At 43.6% G+C, this 18,774-nt stretch overlaps 1 protein-coding gene across 2 annotated transcripts in view; it reads left to right on the top strand.

The window, feature by feature from the left end:
• kcnt2 (potassium channel, subfamily T, member 2) overlaps positions 1-18,774 on the top strand; it is a 689,705-nt gene that overhangs the window by 512,472 nt on the left and 158,459 nt on the right. For both annotated transcript variants that reach the window (XM_043699803.1, XM_043699804.1), the window contains one exon: positions 17,087-17,215. In XM_043699803.1, coding sequence (XP_043555738.1) covers positions 17,087-17,215 — 129 coding nt within the window. The remainder of the gene's footprint in view (positions 1-17,086; positions 17,216-18,774) is intronic.

Consider the following 18,774-nt stretch of genomic DNA (forward strand, 5'->3'; position numbering starts at 1 on the left):
CAATCGATTAACGCCAACCCAAATCCACAATCCAAAGCATCATTTGTTACAAGAAAGCCTTACTGAGACATTTCTTGGGGACCACGTGTGGATGAAGCCTTTTGAAATGCTTGCAATTCCACACGTGAAGAGTATAGTGTGAGGGCAAGATTTTCTTCCACTTTTACCAAAGCTGTAAAAGCTTATATGAAGTTTTTTTATTTATTTTCCAAAGTATGGGAAATCCTTCTTCCTCATCAAAGCTACTTAATAACGAGTGAGTTATGAAAGTCAGCTTCAAAAGTGAACTGACAGATGTGAGCTGCAGTTGCTGAAAGCATAAATGGAAATGTAATGAAATTGTGTTATTTTAAAGTTGATTGATGTTTGTATATGGTGATGGAGAACATTCATTTGACATAGAAACAAATGTTTCTCTCACTGCCAGAACTGATTTACTGGTTGCCCACTTGGCATTGCACTTTCCCAGATCATTCGAATTACAATCCTTTTTGGGGGCTTCCTGGTCAACTAGGGAGCATGGGCCATTTTTTTTCCAAAAGGGAGGGTTTGTCATTTAAGGGGCAACAGCATGGGTTACCAGGAGTCAACAGCATCTTCTTTGAGGTTGCGCAAACTACAGGAATAGGGAAGGCTGCTCCCTGAGCCGCTCACTTCAGGCTGGAGTTCCTGCTCTGGGGACTGAGGGACTACAATGAAGCTGATCTCACCCAAGGACAGCAGGAAGACAGCGTACTCTGTCTTACAAAACAGGTGTGGATGGAAATGTGGGAAGGAGTCAGCAGTGGAAATGACATTCTTCCCAACTGGAGACAGTACACTGAGAGGATACAGGAGGATGAACAGTGTGAATGACTCAGAACATAGAACAGTACGCACAGGACAGGTCCTTCAGCCCTTGATGTTGTGCCGACCTTTTATCCTACTCTGAGGTCAAACTAACCTAAATACCTTTCAATTTACTACCATTCATGTGCCTATCCAATCGCTTAAATGTCCCTAATGTATCTGACTCTACTACCACTGCTGACAGTTCATTCCACACACCTACCACTCTCTGTGTAAAGAACCCACCTCTGACATCTCCTCTGAACCTTCCTCTAATCATCTTAAAATTTTGCCCCCTTGTAATAGCCATTTCTGTCATTTGTCCCCATTAGTTCCCACACCGTAACGTCCCAGCATTCACTAGCAAAGCACGTTTCAGGCTGATACAGCTCCATCCATCTGTAATCATTGGACAGTCATTTGAGGAGCCAACCCTCTCACACTCTCCCTCAGCCTTATGCTCTCTTGTGTCCACACTACGTAGTTACCCTCCAAAAAAGGCAGCCTTTCCTCTCCCTACACATGCCACTGGTAACACTCACACCTCTTCATTCTGATTCCTTGCAGGAGAAGGCAGGGCAGGTGACTGAGGTGTCAGTGGGGCAGCACTTTGGGGCCAGCGACCATAATTCTATTAGTTTTAAAATAGTGATGGAAAAGGATAGACCAGATCTAAAAGTTGAAGTTCTAAATTGGAGGAAGGCTAATTTTGATGGAATTATCCAAGAACTTTCAAAAGCTGATTGGGCGCAGATGATAAAGGGACGGTTGGAAAATGGGAAGCCTTCAGAAATGAGATAACAAGAGTCCAGAGAAAGTATATTCCTGTTAGGGTGGAATGAAAGGCTGGTAGGTATAGGGAATGCTGGATGACTAAAGAAATTGAGGGTTTGGTTAAGAAAAAGAAGGAAGCATATGTCAGGTATAGACAGGATAGATCAAGTGAATCTTGAGAAGAGTATAAGGGCAGTAGGAGTATACTTAAGAGAGAAATCAGGAGGGCAAAAAGGGGACATGAGATAGCTTTGGCAAAGAGAGTTAAGGAGAATCCAAAAGGTTTTTACAAATATGTTAAGGACAAAAGGGTAACTAGGGAGAGAATAGGGCCCCTCAAAGATCAGCAAGGCAGTCTTTGTGTGGAACCACAGTAGATGGGGGAGTAACTAAATGAGTGTTTTCCATCAGGGTTTACTGTGGAAAAGGACGTGGAAGATATAGAACATAGGGAAATAGATGGTGACATCTTGAAAAATGTCCATATTACAGAGGTGGAAGTGCTGGATGTCTTGAAACACATAAAAGTAGATAAATCCCCAGGACCTGATCAAGTGTGTCCTAGAACTCTGTGGGAAGCTAGGGAAGTGATTTCATGGGCCTCTTACTGTGATATTTTTATCATGGATAGTCACAGGTGAAGTGCCAGAAGACTGGAGGCTTGCTAACGTGGTGCCACTGTTTAAGAAGGGTGGTAAGGACAAGCCACGGAACTATAGACCAGTGAGCCCGACGTCGGTGGTGGGCAAGTTGTTGGAGGGATTCCTGAGGGGCAGGATGTACCTGTATTTGGAAAGGCAAGGACTGATTAGGGATAGTGAACATGGCTTTGTGCATGGGAAATCATGTCTCACAAACTTGATTGAGTATTTTGAAGAAGTAACAAAGAAGATTGATGAGGGCAGAGCAGTAGATGTAATCTATATGGACTTCAGTAAGGCGTTTGACAAGGTTCTACATGGGAGACTGGTTAGCAAGGTTAGATCTCCCAGAATACAGGAAGAACTAGCCATTTGGATACAGAACTGGCTCAAAGGTAGAAGACCGAGGTTGGTTGGTGTGTTTTTCAGACTGGAGGCCTGTGACCAGTGGAGTGCCACAAGGATCGGTGCTGGGTCCACTACTTTCATAATTCATATAAATGATTTGGATGTGAGCATAAGAGGTATAATTAGTAAGTTTGCAGATGACACCAAAATTGGATGTGTAGTGGACAGCGAAGAGAGTTACCTCAGATTACAACAGGATCTTGATCAGATGGGCCAATAGTCTGAGAAGTGGCAGATAGAATTTAACTTAGATAAATGTGAGGTGCTACATTTTGGGAAAGCAAATCTTAGCAGGACTTATACACATAATGGTAAGGTCCTAAAGAGTGTTGCTGAACAAAGAGATCTTGGAGTGCAGGTTCATAGCTCATCATGTCTCACAAATTTGATTGAGTTTTTTGAAGAAGTAACAAAGAAGATTAATGAGGGCTGAGCAGTAGATGTGATCTATATGGACTTCATGAAGGCGTTTGACAAGGTTCCCCATGGGAGTCTGATTAGCAAGGTTAGATCTCATGGAATACAGGGAGAACTAGCCATTTGGATACAATTCTGGTCTCCTTCCGATCGGAAAGATGTTGTGAAACTTGAAAGGGTTCAGAAAAGATTTACATGAATACAGGGAGAACTAGCCATTTGGATACAGAACTGGCTCAAAGGTAGAAGACAGAGGGTTGTGGTGGAGGGTTGTTTTTCAGACTGGAGGCCTGTGACCAGTGGAGTGCCACAAGGATCAGTACTGGGCCTTTTACTTTTTGTCATTTACATAAATGATTTGGATGCGAGCATAAGAGGTACAGTTAGTAAGTTTGCGGATGACACCAAAATTAGAGGTGTAGTGGACAGCGAAGAGGGTTACCTCAGATTACAACAGGATCTGGACCAGATGGGCCAATGGGCTGAGAAGTGGCAGATGGAGTTTAATTCAGATAAGTGCGAGGTGCTGCATTTTGGGAAAGCAAATTTAGCAGGACTTATACACTTAATGGTAAGGTCCTAGGGAGTGTTGCTGAACAAAGAGACCTTGGAGTGCAGGTTCATAGCTCCTTGAAAGCGGAGTTGCAGGTAGATAGGATAGTGAAGAAGACGTTTGGTATGCTTTCCTTTATTGGTCAGAGTATTGAGTACAGGAGTTGGGAGGTCACATTGCGGCTGTACTGAAAGATGTTGCGAAACTTGAAAGGGTTAAGGAAAGATTTACAAGGATGTTTCCAGGGTTGGAAGATCTGAGCTACAGGGAGATGCTGAACAGGCTGGGGCTGTTTTCCCTGGAGCGACTGAGGCTGAGGGGTGACCTTATAGACGTTTATAAAATCATAAGGGGCATGGAAATGATAAATAGACAGTCTTTTCCCTGGGGTGGGACAGTCCAAAACTGGAGGGCATAAATTTCAGGTGAGAGGGAAAAGATATAAAAGAGATCCAAGGGGCAACGTTTTCATGCAGAGGGTGGTACGTCCATGAAATGAGCTGCCAGATGAAGTGCTGGAGACTGGTACAATTGCAACATTTAAAAGGCATCTGGATGGGTATATGAATTGGAAGGGTTTGGAGGGATGTGGGCCGGATGCTGGCAGGTGGGACTAGATTGGGTTGGGAGATCTGGTCAGCATAGACGAGTTGAACTGAAGGGTTGTTTCTGTGATGTACATCCTTATGACTCAGACCCAACTTGGCAGATGCCTCGGCAGGGGTGGGGGTGGAGGGCGAGTTTGACCTGCAGTGACGGGCATCTTGTTGACCACTGGTGATCATGTGCCAATCTGCTGCAAAGGAGATAGTCAGCCATGAGGGCCCAGACTGTCTGAGGCACTGGTGTTCAGACATGTCATGAGAGCTGAACCTCTGCCTGTAGACCATGTGTTGGGGACCTTGGCTTCTTTCTGCGGGGTCTCAGTATCCATTCCATTCTGACCTTCTGAGACGCATGCTCCTGGAGGCAGGTGATGCTGGCGAAGGCAGGTGGTGCTACTGCTGCTTTTGCTCCTGCAGGAGCTCTTGGCAGTCACACGGTCTCTACCCTTGACCCTTGACAGAGATGGGAGATGCAGTTACATAAGCTGCAACCCATGCCCTGCAGTAGCAGAGGAATTCAGCTGGAGGGGAATGAAATACTGGACCAGGTGAAATACCATTCTGGAAGTTGTAAATCATTTCTCAGCTGGTGCTAGCACTTTGAGAGGTGGAGGTGTTTTGAACAGCAGTCTGTCAATGACCAGGATTGGAGCTCTTTCTGTGTAAATGGCTTAAATTCTGCTGCACCTTCAGCTTCAGTGAAGAAGATCTTTTCACTGTGTCCTCATCTCAATGATCTGAGCAAGTGGTTGACTGATGGAAGACACAAGGTGCCCCTGTCTGGAAGATATTGGATACTAAGTTAAAACAGGTTCTAACTGGCTTCGTAACTAACTCATTGATCCCCTAGTTACTCAACTAACAGATCAAAGGGTGTTCAACAACTTGCCTTGCGTACCGTCCCAGGTAAATGCAGCAGAGGGCAGGATCACATCATGACCCCAACCTGATAACTTGGACTTTCAGACCCTGACTTCTACCAAGCCAAGCCCCAATGGCCTGTGAAAGCTCTGCCCAGGATGACAGGCAAAGAATTCAGTGTGAATTTCATTGTATTCCCACTTGGTAATGATGAAAGAAGAACTAAGTTTGCAGCAGCAAGAGCAGATGAGGCCTTCATGAGATGGCTGTCACAAGATTGTTGGTGATGAACTGGTACCAACCATTCTTATTCCTGTGTTTATAATGCACTTGGGGCTGAAGAATGCAATGTTGTTTCATGTGGCGCATAAAGAAGATTTTGTTGTTATTGCATTGCCTGTTTTTAATTTTGACTGCTGTTTTCTTTTCAAATACTTTCTTTCTCTTTCTGAAGACGACATGATGAGGTACAGTTTCACAAGGAGTGAACACGTTCTGTTGCTCAACTAAGGGTGACATTGAACCTCCAACTATGAATGTCTGCAGGCTGCTCAATCAGGACTATGCCTAACCATGCCGTTGTACTGTGTCAATACGAATACTTAAAGTCAGGAACTCTACCCAATTATTTTTTTATTATTTCAAAAATATACTTTATTCATAAAATAGCTTGATGATCTGTACAATTGGTCATGCCATACATATGTAAACATTCCATTTCTTTGCATACAGAGATCGAGTAATTGTTCGTATATACAGGTCTGTATGTTTACTATCCATATATTTAGCTGAGGCTTCAGTGCAGCCCACTTACTACGTGGGCCCCCTGTGCTTTGGCAGGCAGATATTACACGGTGGTCTTTCCTCACCGTGCCTTGGCAGCAGCTGCCCTAAGCTTCAGCGTGTCCCTCAACACGTCGTCCTGGACCTTGGAATGTACCAGTCCACAACACTCAGTTGGGGTCAGCTCCTTCAGCTGGAAAATCAACAGGTTTCGGACAGACCAAAGAGCATCTTTCACCGAGTTGATGATCCTCCAGTCACAGTTGATGTACGTCTCGGTGTGCGTCCCGGGGAACAGGCCGTAGAGCACGGAGTCCCGCATCACGGCACTGCTCAGGACGAACCTCGACAAACACCACTGCATTCCTCTCCAGACTTCCTTTGTATAGGCACATTCCAGAAGGAGATGTGTGACACTCTCGTCCCCTCCGCACCCGCTTCGAGGGCAGCGTGCGGTGCGGCTGAGAGTCCGGGCGTACATAAATGATCTCACAGGCAGAGCCCTTCTCGCCACCAGCCAAGCCATGTCTTGGTGCTTGTTGGAAAGTTCTGGCGATGAGTCATTCTGCCAAATGACTTTGACAGTCTGCCCAGGGAACCACTCGATAGGATCCGCCCTCTCCTTTTCCCGAAGGGTCTCAAGGACATCACGTGCTCACCACTTCCTGATGGACTTGTGGTCAAAGGTGTTTTTCTTCATAAATTTCTCCACGAAGGACAGGTCATATGGAACGGTCCAACTACTTGGAGCATTCCGCGGCAGCGAGGCCAGGCCCATCCTTCGCAACACCGGGGACAGGTAGAACCTCAGTACCTAGTGACACTTTGTGTTTGCGTACCGGGGATCCACGCACAGCTTGATGCAGCCACACACAAAAGTGGCCATCAGGGTGAGGGTGGCATTGGGTGTGTTTTTCCCTCGTTGTCTAGATCTTTGTACATCAAGTCCCTTCGGACCCTGGCCATCTTTGATCTCCATATAAAATGGAAGATGGCCTGAGTAGGAACTTTACCCAATTATCCCTCTGTACCATTGTGGTAGATAACTGCTGTCTTAACGGGAAACAACCAGTTCAGCCAAGACAGGGAATGAGCTGAAGCCCTCTTCTAGCTTGCACCATTTTGTTTTGCAGATACTAACCTTCCTAAGCAGTGAAGGTCTAATATTTAATTGCTAAATTACCCTGAAACTCTTTGCAACAGCAATTGTTTATTGCAAAACTTTATATTGTTTAGAGCTGTGCCAATACTCTGGATTCAAATCCAGAGCTTGTTCTGTTCCACAGCAACGAATCAGATGAAAGCTAAATTGAATGCTGGAGTTCTGGCATGTGAATTTAATGTTCGACTTTTAATATTATTGGTTAGCTGTGAAAAGCTGACATATGATTGGAGCATAGACTGTTCAGCAAGAGTAACCTGTAATAGCAATTTGAAAAACATGATTTCGAGTTAGTGTTTATTTGTAGGGACAAAACAACCTTGATTATCCGAATGAGACGGGCGGGGAGTATTTTGTTCAGATAATTGATCGTTTGGATAACTGATCTGATCGTAAACAAGCGGTAATTTGAGTTCCGGTTAACGAACATACTTCGGTTATCTGGCAATGCACACTATAATGCCGTTTAGCTGGTAACAATGCTGAGTTGCCTAATGCCGTTTTTACGGGACGTTGAGATCTTGATCAGATAATCTGAAATTTGGATAATTGATGTTCGGATAATCAAGGTTGTACTGTATTTGATAAAATACATGTGCTACATAAAGAGTGTTAGACGGGTGATATTGTCATTGCCAATTCTTCACTATTCCTACAATACTGCTGGAACTCATCACTTACCCTCCTCAATAATGAAAGGTGTTCACAGCGACAGCAGCGAGATCACATGCCAACAGTCTTAGTTTGAAATATAAATACACATTTGTATCTGTGGACAGACATCCATTTTGCTACATGAGACTTATTTATGTTTTCGTTCTTGACACATTTCAACAAATAGCCTCTTTTAGGAAGATGTTAATAAGTTGTCAATTAAATTAGTGTCATAATGGATTTTTCTCGTAACAGGAAATCCATTTCAAAAGTGCCTTTAGTGTGTAGGCAATTAAAAGCCATCTGGCTCCTTTAGCATTATATTTCTTGTCAAATATTAATGGTTAAAGATCTTGGTTTAACAGTTTTACAGTTCATTGTATGCATTAAGAGTCTGCACATCACATGGCTTTCATCAACTTTTCACTTTGTGTGCAATACTATCAGAACGTTTTGAAATTCATGCCTGTAATATCTAAACTTTAGATACTTGCAGTTGCCTCTCCTAGTTTTGGTAAGGTCTGCTTTATCCATGCAACCTCCTTTAACACAGTTAAAAATCACACAACACCAGGTTATAGTCCAACAGGTTTAACTGGAAGCACACTAGCTTTCGGAGCACCGCTCCTTCATCAGGTGATTGTCTGATAGACTATCACCTGATGAAGGAGCGTCGCTCCGAAAGCTAGTGTGCTTCCAATTAAACCTGTTGGACTATAACCTGGTGTTGTGTGATATTTACCTTTGTACACCCCAGTCCAACACCGGCATCTCCAAATCATGACTACTATCGACTCCTTTAACACAGGATTCTTTTAAACGTCATGTTAGCTGTGGCTGAAATTGAATCTCATTTACAGCAGGCTTCAAAACTGTTTAATATCTCCGAATAAGTGTCTCTGTGATTTCTCCATGTTTTCACGAGGGTGATAGTTCCCCACAAAAGGATGAGGGAATAATTTGATTCCATTTTTATGTTAAAAACAGCTGATTATCCAAAACAAAATCTTTGGGAGAAATACATTTTCTTTATTGCACAAATCCTATTGGGTCACATAAGAGAGAGGAAATTTGAATTGGCTTGCTCAGTGAGAAGAGACCATGCAAGCCATTTTCCAGATGCATTACTGCTTATAATTACCGTGAAATCGAGCACAATAGTTCCACCCAGCACCCAAGAGTAGGAGTCCAATATAGATGGCAAGGTCCAAATTAATTTGTAGGAATACAAACCCTATTTTAACCACAGGCCTGGACACAGATTGCCAGATTTTCTGGCCCAGATCAGGACCAAATGGTCATAAGACTGAAATGGCTGCCAAACTGGACAACAGAAGGGCAAAGCCTTGAGTGCAGTGGAGGGGAGGAGCCCTGCAACACACACCCTTTATCAATTGAGCATGGAACTGACAGCTCTGTGAGGATATTGAGATCCCACACCAGACAAGTTACTTTTTAAAATTTCCATGAAAGCGGCCAGCTTAGCCGCTGTTATGTTCTCCACGTAGAGATTGCACAGGGGTGCGAACCATGGATTGTCAGCTCAAAGTGTCTAAAAATAAGTAAGATGTTTTATTTGTCTCCTTTACAGTTCATGATTAAATGCTGCAGTATGAGTTATAACTGTGTTCAATAGAATGAGTTGTGGGAGTCTTGCGATTGAAGGATGTAGGATCTGGGCTGAGTTTTCTGTTGAATATCGGATATAGGAGCAAAATTAGGCAATTTGTCTATTGAGCCTGCTTTGCCATTTCATCATGACTGATGTGTTTTTCAACCCTGTTCTCCTGCCTTCCCCCGATAACCTGTGTGAATCCCTCACTAATCCAGAACCTACCTATTAAGTACACTCAATGACTTGGCCTCCACGGCTTTCTGCAGCAATGGGTTCCACAGATTAACCACCCTCTGGCTGAAGAAAGTCCTCCCCGTCCCAGCTGTAAAGGGTTGTCACTTCACTCTGAGGCTGTGCCCTCGGGTCGTAGACTCTCATACTAGTGGAAACATTTCCTCCACGTCCACTCTATCCAGGCCTCTCAGTATTCTGTAAGTTTCAATGAAATGCACTGTCCATGGTAACTCTTACCCCTTCCTGATGTGTCGCAGTGTTCGATGCTCAGGCTCTAGCTTATCAACTCTGAGCTGGAGTTCCTCAAGCAACCAACACTTGTTACAAGTGTGATCACTACGAATCAAAATGGGGTCCATCAGCTCCCACATCATTGCAGTTCCAATACATTGCCCAACATCCCTATTATAATTGCTTAGTTCTTAATTTGATTTTTAAAATGTTCCCACTGGTCTTTTAGTTTGTAACCTGTAAATATTTCCTTCTATTTATCTTCGATCTGAAAGTAACCTATAATGGATAGTCAGTTCAGTAGCGATCAGCAACCAATGAATTTACTGTTTGCCTATGATGTCACTCTTTTGCTCTCGGCCCCTGATCCTGGGCTTCAATTTATCCTGTTTTGTTATGGACCAAGCAAAAAGCACCTCTTCCCCTCTGCACTGAATTCCCATGATTCCCCCAAATTCCCAGAACTATAGACTCACTTGGGCCATGCCTGGCACTGGATGTGACCTTTCCTTCCTGTCTGTGTGAGGCTTACTGACGGTGCACATTCAACAAGGCCTTTTTTAAATAGGTCACCCCAGGAGGGCATGAAAAACAGTTTAAAAAATGGGAAATGAGAAGCCTTTTTCATGCATTTGACAGCTTGCCATCAGAGCTAAACCCGTCTCATTTCCACACAGTTTCCAATTCTTATCCCCTTCCTGAGGAACTAGGCATTCCACTTCACCAAAATAAAAGTTCAAGCAGTTACCTGGTGACATGCTCTTGCTGCTTGCTTTTCCGGGATACAGGAGTGACCGGCTAACAGGCAGCAGAGAGTAGGCATGAGTTGGCCTTTCTCAGGCTGGCAGGATGTAGTGAGTGGTGTTCCATAAAAATCAGTGCTGAAACCTCACCAGTATTTATATTCATGACTCAGATGAAGGGACGGAAGGCATGGCTGCCAAGTTTACTGACAGCACAAATGTAGATTGGAAAGTATGTTGTGAAGTGAATATAAGGAGGCTACAAAAAGATACTGATAAGTTAAAATGAGTGGGCAAAGAGAGTGTAATGTCAGAAGATATGAAGGTGATCTTGGCTGGAAGAATAGAGGGTTGTAGAGCTCTGAAATGCAGAGAGAACCAGGTGTCCTCGTGTGTTGACGCATAGATACATACAGCATGGAACAACCAGCCCATGCCGACCATAATCCCAAACTAAGCGAGTCCCACCTACCTGTGATTGACCCAGCTCCCTCCAAGCAAATGTCCACTCAACATTGTAACTCTACTGCTCCCACCACTTCCTCTGAAAGCTCATTCCACACACAAATCACTTTTTTTTTAAAAAAAAGAAAAGGCCCTTCATGTCTTCTTTTAAAACTTTCCGTCTCTCACCTTAAAAATATGCCCCCCCCCACCCCCACCCCCACCCTGATCTTGAAATCTCCCACCCTATGGAGAAGACACCTATCATTCACCAAATCCATACCTTTCAGGACTTTATAAACCTCTATATGGTCACCTTTCAACCTCCTATTCTCCAGTGAAAAAATACCAGCCTGTCCAGCCTCTCTTTGTAACGCAAACCCTCCACTCCCAGCAATACCCTGGTAAATGTTTTCTGAACTCTCTTAAACTTAAAAATAGGGCGACCAAAACTGCGCACAGTGCTCCAGAAGAGGCCTCATCAACGTCCTGTACAACCTCAACGTAACATAGCATTAATTGCAAAAGGTTAACATGGTGGCTAGCCTCTCTTTGTAACGCAAACCCTCCACTCCCAGCAATACCCTGGTAAATGTTTTCTGAACTCTCTTAAACTTAAAAATAGGGTGACCAAAACTGCGCACAGTGCTCCAGAAGAGTCCTGTACAACCTCAACGTAACATAGCATTAATTGCAAAAGGTTAACATGGTGGCTCAGCATGTGGTCAGGAAAGCTGATAGTGAGCTGTTATTTATTGGTCAGGTTCCCTACTGTGTGAAAACCAGCCCTTTGACCCAACCAGTCCACACTGACCCTCCAAAGAGTAACCCACCCTGGTCCATTTCCCTCTGACTAATGCATCTAACACTATGGGCAATTTAGAACGGCCAATTCATCTGACCTGCACATCTTTGGACTGTGGGAGGAAACCCATGCAGACACGGGGAGAATGTGCAAACTCCACACAGATAGTCGCCCAAGGCCGGAATCAAACCCGGGTCTCTGCCGCTGTGAGGCAGCAGTGCTAACTACTGAGCCACCATGCCACTCCAAGGAGGATTGCAAGGTGAATTGAATATAAAAGTAGGGAGTTTATTCTTCAGTTGTTCAGGGCATTGCTGAGACTGCATCTGGAGTACAATGTGCACTATTGGTCACCTTATTTCAGAAAGGATGTGAATGTATTGGAGGCGGTTCAGAGAAGGTTTCCTCTGCTGGAGTTTCGGAGAACAAGAACTGGCTTGATTGGCACAAAAAAAATCCTGAAGAGCTTGACAGAGTAGATGTGGAAAGGATGTTTGCTTTTATGAAGGAAGCAAAAAACCTGGGGTCACTGTTTGAAAATCAGGGGTCACCCATTGAAAAAGAGATTAGATGAAGTTTTTTTTTCACTGAGAGGCTTGTGAGATTTTGGAATCCTTTCTTAAAAGGTGATGGAAGTGGAGTCCTTGAGGCAGAGCTGGACAGATAGTTGTTGAGCAAGGGGATGAAAAATGAGCAGGGTTCAGCAGGAATGTGGATTTGCAGTTACAATCAGGTCCATCTTGATTTTATTGATCGGCAGAGCAGGCACAAGGGGCTGAATGGCCAGCTACTGCTCCAGGTTCATATGTACAAGTCTTCAGGTAATTCTGTCATCCTCACATGTTCCCTGCATGCTCCATGGCCACCCTCGTCTTCCACCTTCATCCACCCAAATGGGCATCACCAGACGACCACCAAATCCACCAGCATTTACTCTCTCCACTCCCTCCTGGCAGTGGAAGCACTGTGTTCCATCCACAAGGTGTACTGTAGAAATTCACCAAGACTCTTCAGACATGAATGAGCTGGATTGGAACTTATTTTCATTTGTTTGTTTTATGGCAAGCAAGCCTTGGTCAATCCAAAATGCATGTGGACCTGATTACTTTTCAGTGCTAGAACCTTTCTGGTGCTGAATAAGTTACTTGAATCCATCCGATTTGTAGGTACTTTTAACCAACCTGTAGGTGGCACGGTGGCACAGTGGTTAGCACTGCTGCGTCACAGCGCCAGAGACCCAGGTTCAGTTCCTGCCTCAGACGACTGACTGTGTGGAGTTTGCACATTCTCCCCATGTCTGCGTGGGTTTCCTCCGGGTGCTCCGGTTTCCTCCCACGGTCCAAAAATGTGCAGGTTACGTGAATTGGCCATGTTAAATTGTCCGTAGTGTTAGGTGCAGGGGTAAATGTAGGGGAAGGGGTCTGGGTGGGTGCGCTTCGGCGGGTCGGTGTGGACTTGTTGGGCCGAAGGGCCTGTTTCCATGCTGTAAGTAATCTAATCTAATCTAACCTGTTCAGAAATGTTATGACATTCCTCTGAGGCTGGTGGATCTTGAATCTTTGAATAATCTCACTTACAAGTATCTACACTTTCTAGGTCCCCTATTTATTGATAAGGAGAAAGCAATACTGAAGAGAGCCAGGGCACTAACATGCTAAGGGTAGGTGGCGTTTAGGGCTTCAATCACTACATTATACCTGGGTGTTGTGTAGCAAAGTCATTTGTAATAGCAGGTTGGGAGTAAATCTGTGTTGCTTCTCTGTCACCCAGTTAGCCTTCACATTAGGGCAGGTCATAAAGACTGCTAAATTTTGCTGAAGTGCTTGGACATCCTGAAGAACAGTGTTTAACCCAGGAGAGGCAGCACTCTGTACAGCTTCTCTTTGGCAGACCACTGCACTATGAGGGAGAGCAGGCAAATGGTCTGCCCAATGCCCATCACCCTCCTCCAGGTGGCAGTACACTTCCTCGAAAAGCTGATACATAGTGTAGACCTTTGCTTCCAGAGATGTGTGAAATCATTCCTGGTTCCCTGCTCTCACTGACAAGATTGGCATCCATTTGAATGGTTTGTATTACAATCTTTGCTTGTCGCTTCAGTGATGTCCACATCCAAGTGTAACTGACTGTTAAATGATTTGTTTCATCTCATGATAATATTTGCAGTGAAGGAGTTGGTTGCTTGTGAGAGGTGAGAAACACATTGCAACTTCTTTCAGCTTTGGGATGTCTGAGGAGGCTGCTCATGTGTCAAATATATGAGACTTCACCCGCTCCAACAGTGACAAAGAGATGACAAGAGATTGTTTAAGAAAGCAAGTATATATATATTTACAAAAGTATAAGAACTTTCCAATAATTTGTCAGCCATGCCATCTATGAGCCCTGAGTATACTGCCTTCTTCCTCTGCTGCCCACTATATCCTATAGCTGGGATGGAGGGAGTCCATTCTGCTGTTGGCCCTGTTGGACTGGAAGACGTGGCTGGTTGTTTCTGGGGCTTTTAGGGCCTAGGTGGACTAGATCTGCTGACAGTGTCCTGTATATGGCACTTTTTCTCCATGGATGCCTGCTTGCACCACTCTGCCTCCATTAGAGGAAGAGGCATTTGGAGTGAGGTCGAGATTCCTCACCACCCTCTCCCATGTTCTTGATGAGGTGTACCTATGGCTGCAGTGATTGAGTGCAGGTCTGTCTTGGGCGTATCCGGTAGGCACTAAGTGAGCTGCATCTGGCTTTCCGTGGTGGTAGCCAGCCTGTCCATGGGAGGTAGCTGGTTGCATAATTGATAACTGAAAGATCAGAAGAATTTGTGTGAAAAGCCAGACATTAGACTGACTGCTGTGAATCTCAATCAAAAACATTTGGTCAAACAAATGGAAAATTCAGCTCCATGTGTCTGACAGACTGTTCCTTCTGCAAAATGACAAGTAAAAGATCCACATTGTAAAACTCCGAATGTCTATAAATGAATTAGAAGGGTCTGTTTAATCAATAGAGTGATATAGAGTGCATTTCAAACTGTTGAAAAGTTTAGCATGTTAACTAGGTGGAACTGTATCATTTTTCCAATTGCATTGATGTATACAGTCTGACCATCTGCTAGGGTAGGTGTTTATTCAGGAGGTTTTACAGCTCCAAGCTGCAATTTAACTGCTTAATCATTTTCTCCATACTTCACATTGTTAGAAGCTGCTCAGAAAAGCTTGTTTATTTGCAGTGAGTAAAATGAGCGGCTGCAGATCATGGAGTCAGGGTTAAGAGTTGAGGGACAGAGGAGGTATGAGGTTTGGATGAGGTAGGGGTACTTAAAGTAGGTATCGGTTGTGTATAACAAAGCTGCTGAGTGTCTCAGGAGCATTGGGAGATTAGGCCTTTGAGATGCAGAGGTTGGTGTTTTTAATCAGCCCGCTGTTGACTCACCCCATTCCTATTCCTGCCTTGGGTGGCAGGTCCTGCCTTAAGGGCCCATAAATCCCTGGAAGAACTTGCCTATAGTGGTTTTCAATGAAGGCAGCATCGTGATGTCAGGTTTAGTCCCAACTCCCAAACGTTTCCTCAGACTTGAAATACTGGTCTGTAGTATCAAACTTGCCTGCATCCTTCTCACGTGAAACCTTGTAACTTTGAATTTTACCAGTTTCTTGCGGGCCAAGAAATTCTGAAACGCCATTCTTACTCTCTCATTGAGGAAGCCATGTACCTCTCTGTCCTTGCTTTCATAGCACCCTCTCCACCTTACACCATTCACCGCTCCAGTCTCCAATTCTCTCAGATTTTTCCATTCCCCACCATTGACTTCTATTTACTTTTCTGTGATCACCTGGTCTAATACTGCAATCGTACCCTCACCAGTTCACTTCCTGCCCACAGCCCATGACAGGATTCCTACCTACTTCAGGCAGGAGTCAAAATCAGCATTTGTTCATTAGAAAATTAAAATCTCTCACATCTCATGCTCTGGAGACACTTTGTTGTCCCAGTCGATCACCATGCCCGTGCTTTACTTGGCCCCATCCAACTTGGGTCCAGAAATTCATTTAGAAAGTCAACCTCCCAAGACCTTCTCCTCATTTTTGCATCATTCTCTTCATCCGAAGAAATTGAGGAAAGACTGAATGCCCAATGGAAACAAAAAATATACTCTTGGAAACCCATAGCAAACGTCACTGGCTCCTCCTCTGGAATGACTTAAATACAAACTGGATGAAGTGTAAGGTCTAAAACTAGTACAAAATTGTTCCACATCAGCCTGATCAAACTGCTTAGTTTTGTTACACTTTGGAAAGTTAAGACACTGCTGCAAGTTTGTTGAAATAGCTCCCTTTATCAAAGCAAATACCTGGGGTGAACTGCCTCAGGATGAAACTCAGCATGGTTAGCTTCACATACACTCTGGCAGCTGATTGAGATGGCTAGAGATATATGCGCTGCTTAGCAGTTAACAGCTGGGTTGCTAATCATAGTTATTTGGTTGATGATCTGTCAGTCTGTCTGCTAATCATCTTGAATCTCTGAAAGACGCATTACAGCAAATGGCACATTTGTCCATCTTTATTCTTTTTGCAATTACTGCGGTGTGAGCCTTCGGAAAAATGAAGAGAGAAATCCAGGGCTGGAACAACAGCAATAAAGTGCAGTGAGCCCTTACACCAGCTCCTGCAGGGCTATGAAATAACGCATGCAAATTTTATTAGAAAAAAACACAGTTGTCCAGTTGAAAGTTGTTCCTGGCCTGTCAACTACTGTGCATTTGTACATTATTCACACAATGCTGACACTAAATCCAAGATACCCTCTGGAGAAGAGTCAAGGACTTTATTAGGAATGGTCAAATAATATGGAGGAAAGCTTCTACTTGTTTGTCTTTAATTATCGTGTCTAAAAATGCCTCTCTTGACTGTGCGGAAGTAGAAGGCATAATCAGATTCAAGTTTGAATTGGTGTAGTGATTGAATTATGGTAATGTATTAATTTACCTTAACCTAGTTTCTGGTTCTGCTGAAACCATCATTGTCTGTAATTAAACTCAGAGAAAGTGAGGACTACAGATGCTGGAAATCAGAGTCAGCAGTGAGATGCTGGAAAAGCACAGCAGTTCAGGCAGCATCCGCGGAGCAGGAGAATCGATGTTTCAGGCATAAGCCCTTCAACAGGAATCCTCCTGCTTCTTGGATGCTGCCTGGCCTGCTGTGCTTTTCCAGAACCACATTCTTGACTGTAATTAAACTCAGACAAATCAATACAATGGGACAAGTGCAGCAAAGTCTATAAACTTGATGTCATGGCCATGTTTGCTGAACAGTCTCATCTCTTACACTCTTACAGATGAAAATCACAGAGGATGACCTATGGATCAGAACATATGGCCGGCTTTACCAAAAGCTTTGCTCCTCATCAGGGGACATTCCTATTGGTATTTATCGCACAGAATCACAAAAACTCACAACATCAGAGGTATGTGCATTAACTAATTTATAAACTCACTCTTAATTGAAAGTGTTTTAAATACAGTTTGAAGAAGTACAAAAATGTCCCTTATGTTTGTTAAATTTGTTCATTTCATGCAAATAAATCATTTTCTTATGTTTCTAATCAAGTGTTTTGAAGAAGCAGGAATATAATGCAATTATTTATTTTCCTTTAGTTGTTTTTAATCTTTGAATGTAGTTTCAGTGACAACTTCAAAATCTCTGTTGGCATAATTATTGAATCTCTCCTGAGATAGCTGAATAACATTTCTGAACTTCAAAGAAACTTGAACAGAAGAGCAACATTTTGAGTTTGTTTAGAGTCTGTGTTAATCCATTTGAAAGTTCAGTCTCTGTGCAATATTCTAGAGTGCCACAGGGGTGCTTTCTTCACCTCCTCCCAGGAGAGCACAAACAGAAGTCAACATACCATGGCATACTTGTGGTATTCTATCTTGGTGATACCTTGCTGTAACCCAGATCAGTATTAGTGTCCTCTTTAAAAATCTCAACTGACAGCTAAGAAAGGGCTCTATCTGTGCTCCCTCTGCCAGTCACGGACCTAATTCAGGCAAAGTTGGGAAGGCCATGGTGTCCCTACCTGCCACTCTTCGACCTGATTAAATGCCCCCCAGTCACACAATGCACAATGGGGGGCACTGGGGGTACATTAACTTCCACCGTTTGCTTCTAAGTGCCAGCTTCTATTTTGTTTATTGAATTTGGATTCCAGAAATATCCCGATTGAATATGCATTTCAAAGAGAATGTAGCCTACAAATTAATACTTCACATCAACACATTGACTAAAAATTAACATAAGGCCCAAGCATTCAGAATCATTTGTAGTTTCTCAGTAGCAAATTAAGCACCAGTAAAGAAAAACAAAATTATCATGTGGCCTTCATCAGTGCAAGACTGGTGAACTTGTAGATGTCAAGCTAGAATTGGTGAGGATAAAAGACATAATGTTGGTGACACAGGTCTGACTTGCAGGTATACATATCTATACAGTGGGTTTACAGGCCAACAGTGAATTACCAATAGTTTTGTAAGTAGATTATGCCTCTCTGGATGATTGGGAACCTCTTTAGCTCCTTATTTCTTGACCTGCAAACTACTCCTTCCTGCTGGCTGTACATTGCCTGTAGCAGTCAAATTACATATAGCCTTTACTTTTTGGGTCAGGCTTTGAGGAGTTAAGAGAGTTACTTGCCCCAGAATTCCAAGCTTCTGATCGAGTCTTGTGGCCAAAGTATTTATATGACCGTCTCAGTTTAATTTCTGGTTAATGGTAACCTCCAGAAAATATGGGATCTAACCATGGTTGAGTATTGAATGTCAAGGAGTGATGGCTGGATTCTCACCTGTTGGAGATGGTCATTGCCTGGGACTTGGGTGGCACAAATGTTACTTGCTGTTCATTAGCCCAAATCTGAATGTTGTCTGGTTCAAAAATACATGACTGCATCAGTAACTAAGAAGTCACAAATAGTGCTGAACATTGTGTAATCAAAAGTGAGTCACTCTGACTTTATGATGGAGG

This window comes from Chiloscyllium plagiosum, chromosome 11, assembly GCF_004010195.1.
Source record: "Chiloscyllium plagiosum isolate BGI_BamShark_2017 chromosome 11, ASM401019v2, whole genome shotgun sequence".
NCBI lineage: Eukaryota > Metazoa > Chordata > Chondrichthyes > Orectolobiformes > Hemiscylliidae > Chiloscyllium > Chiloscyllium plagiosum.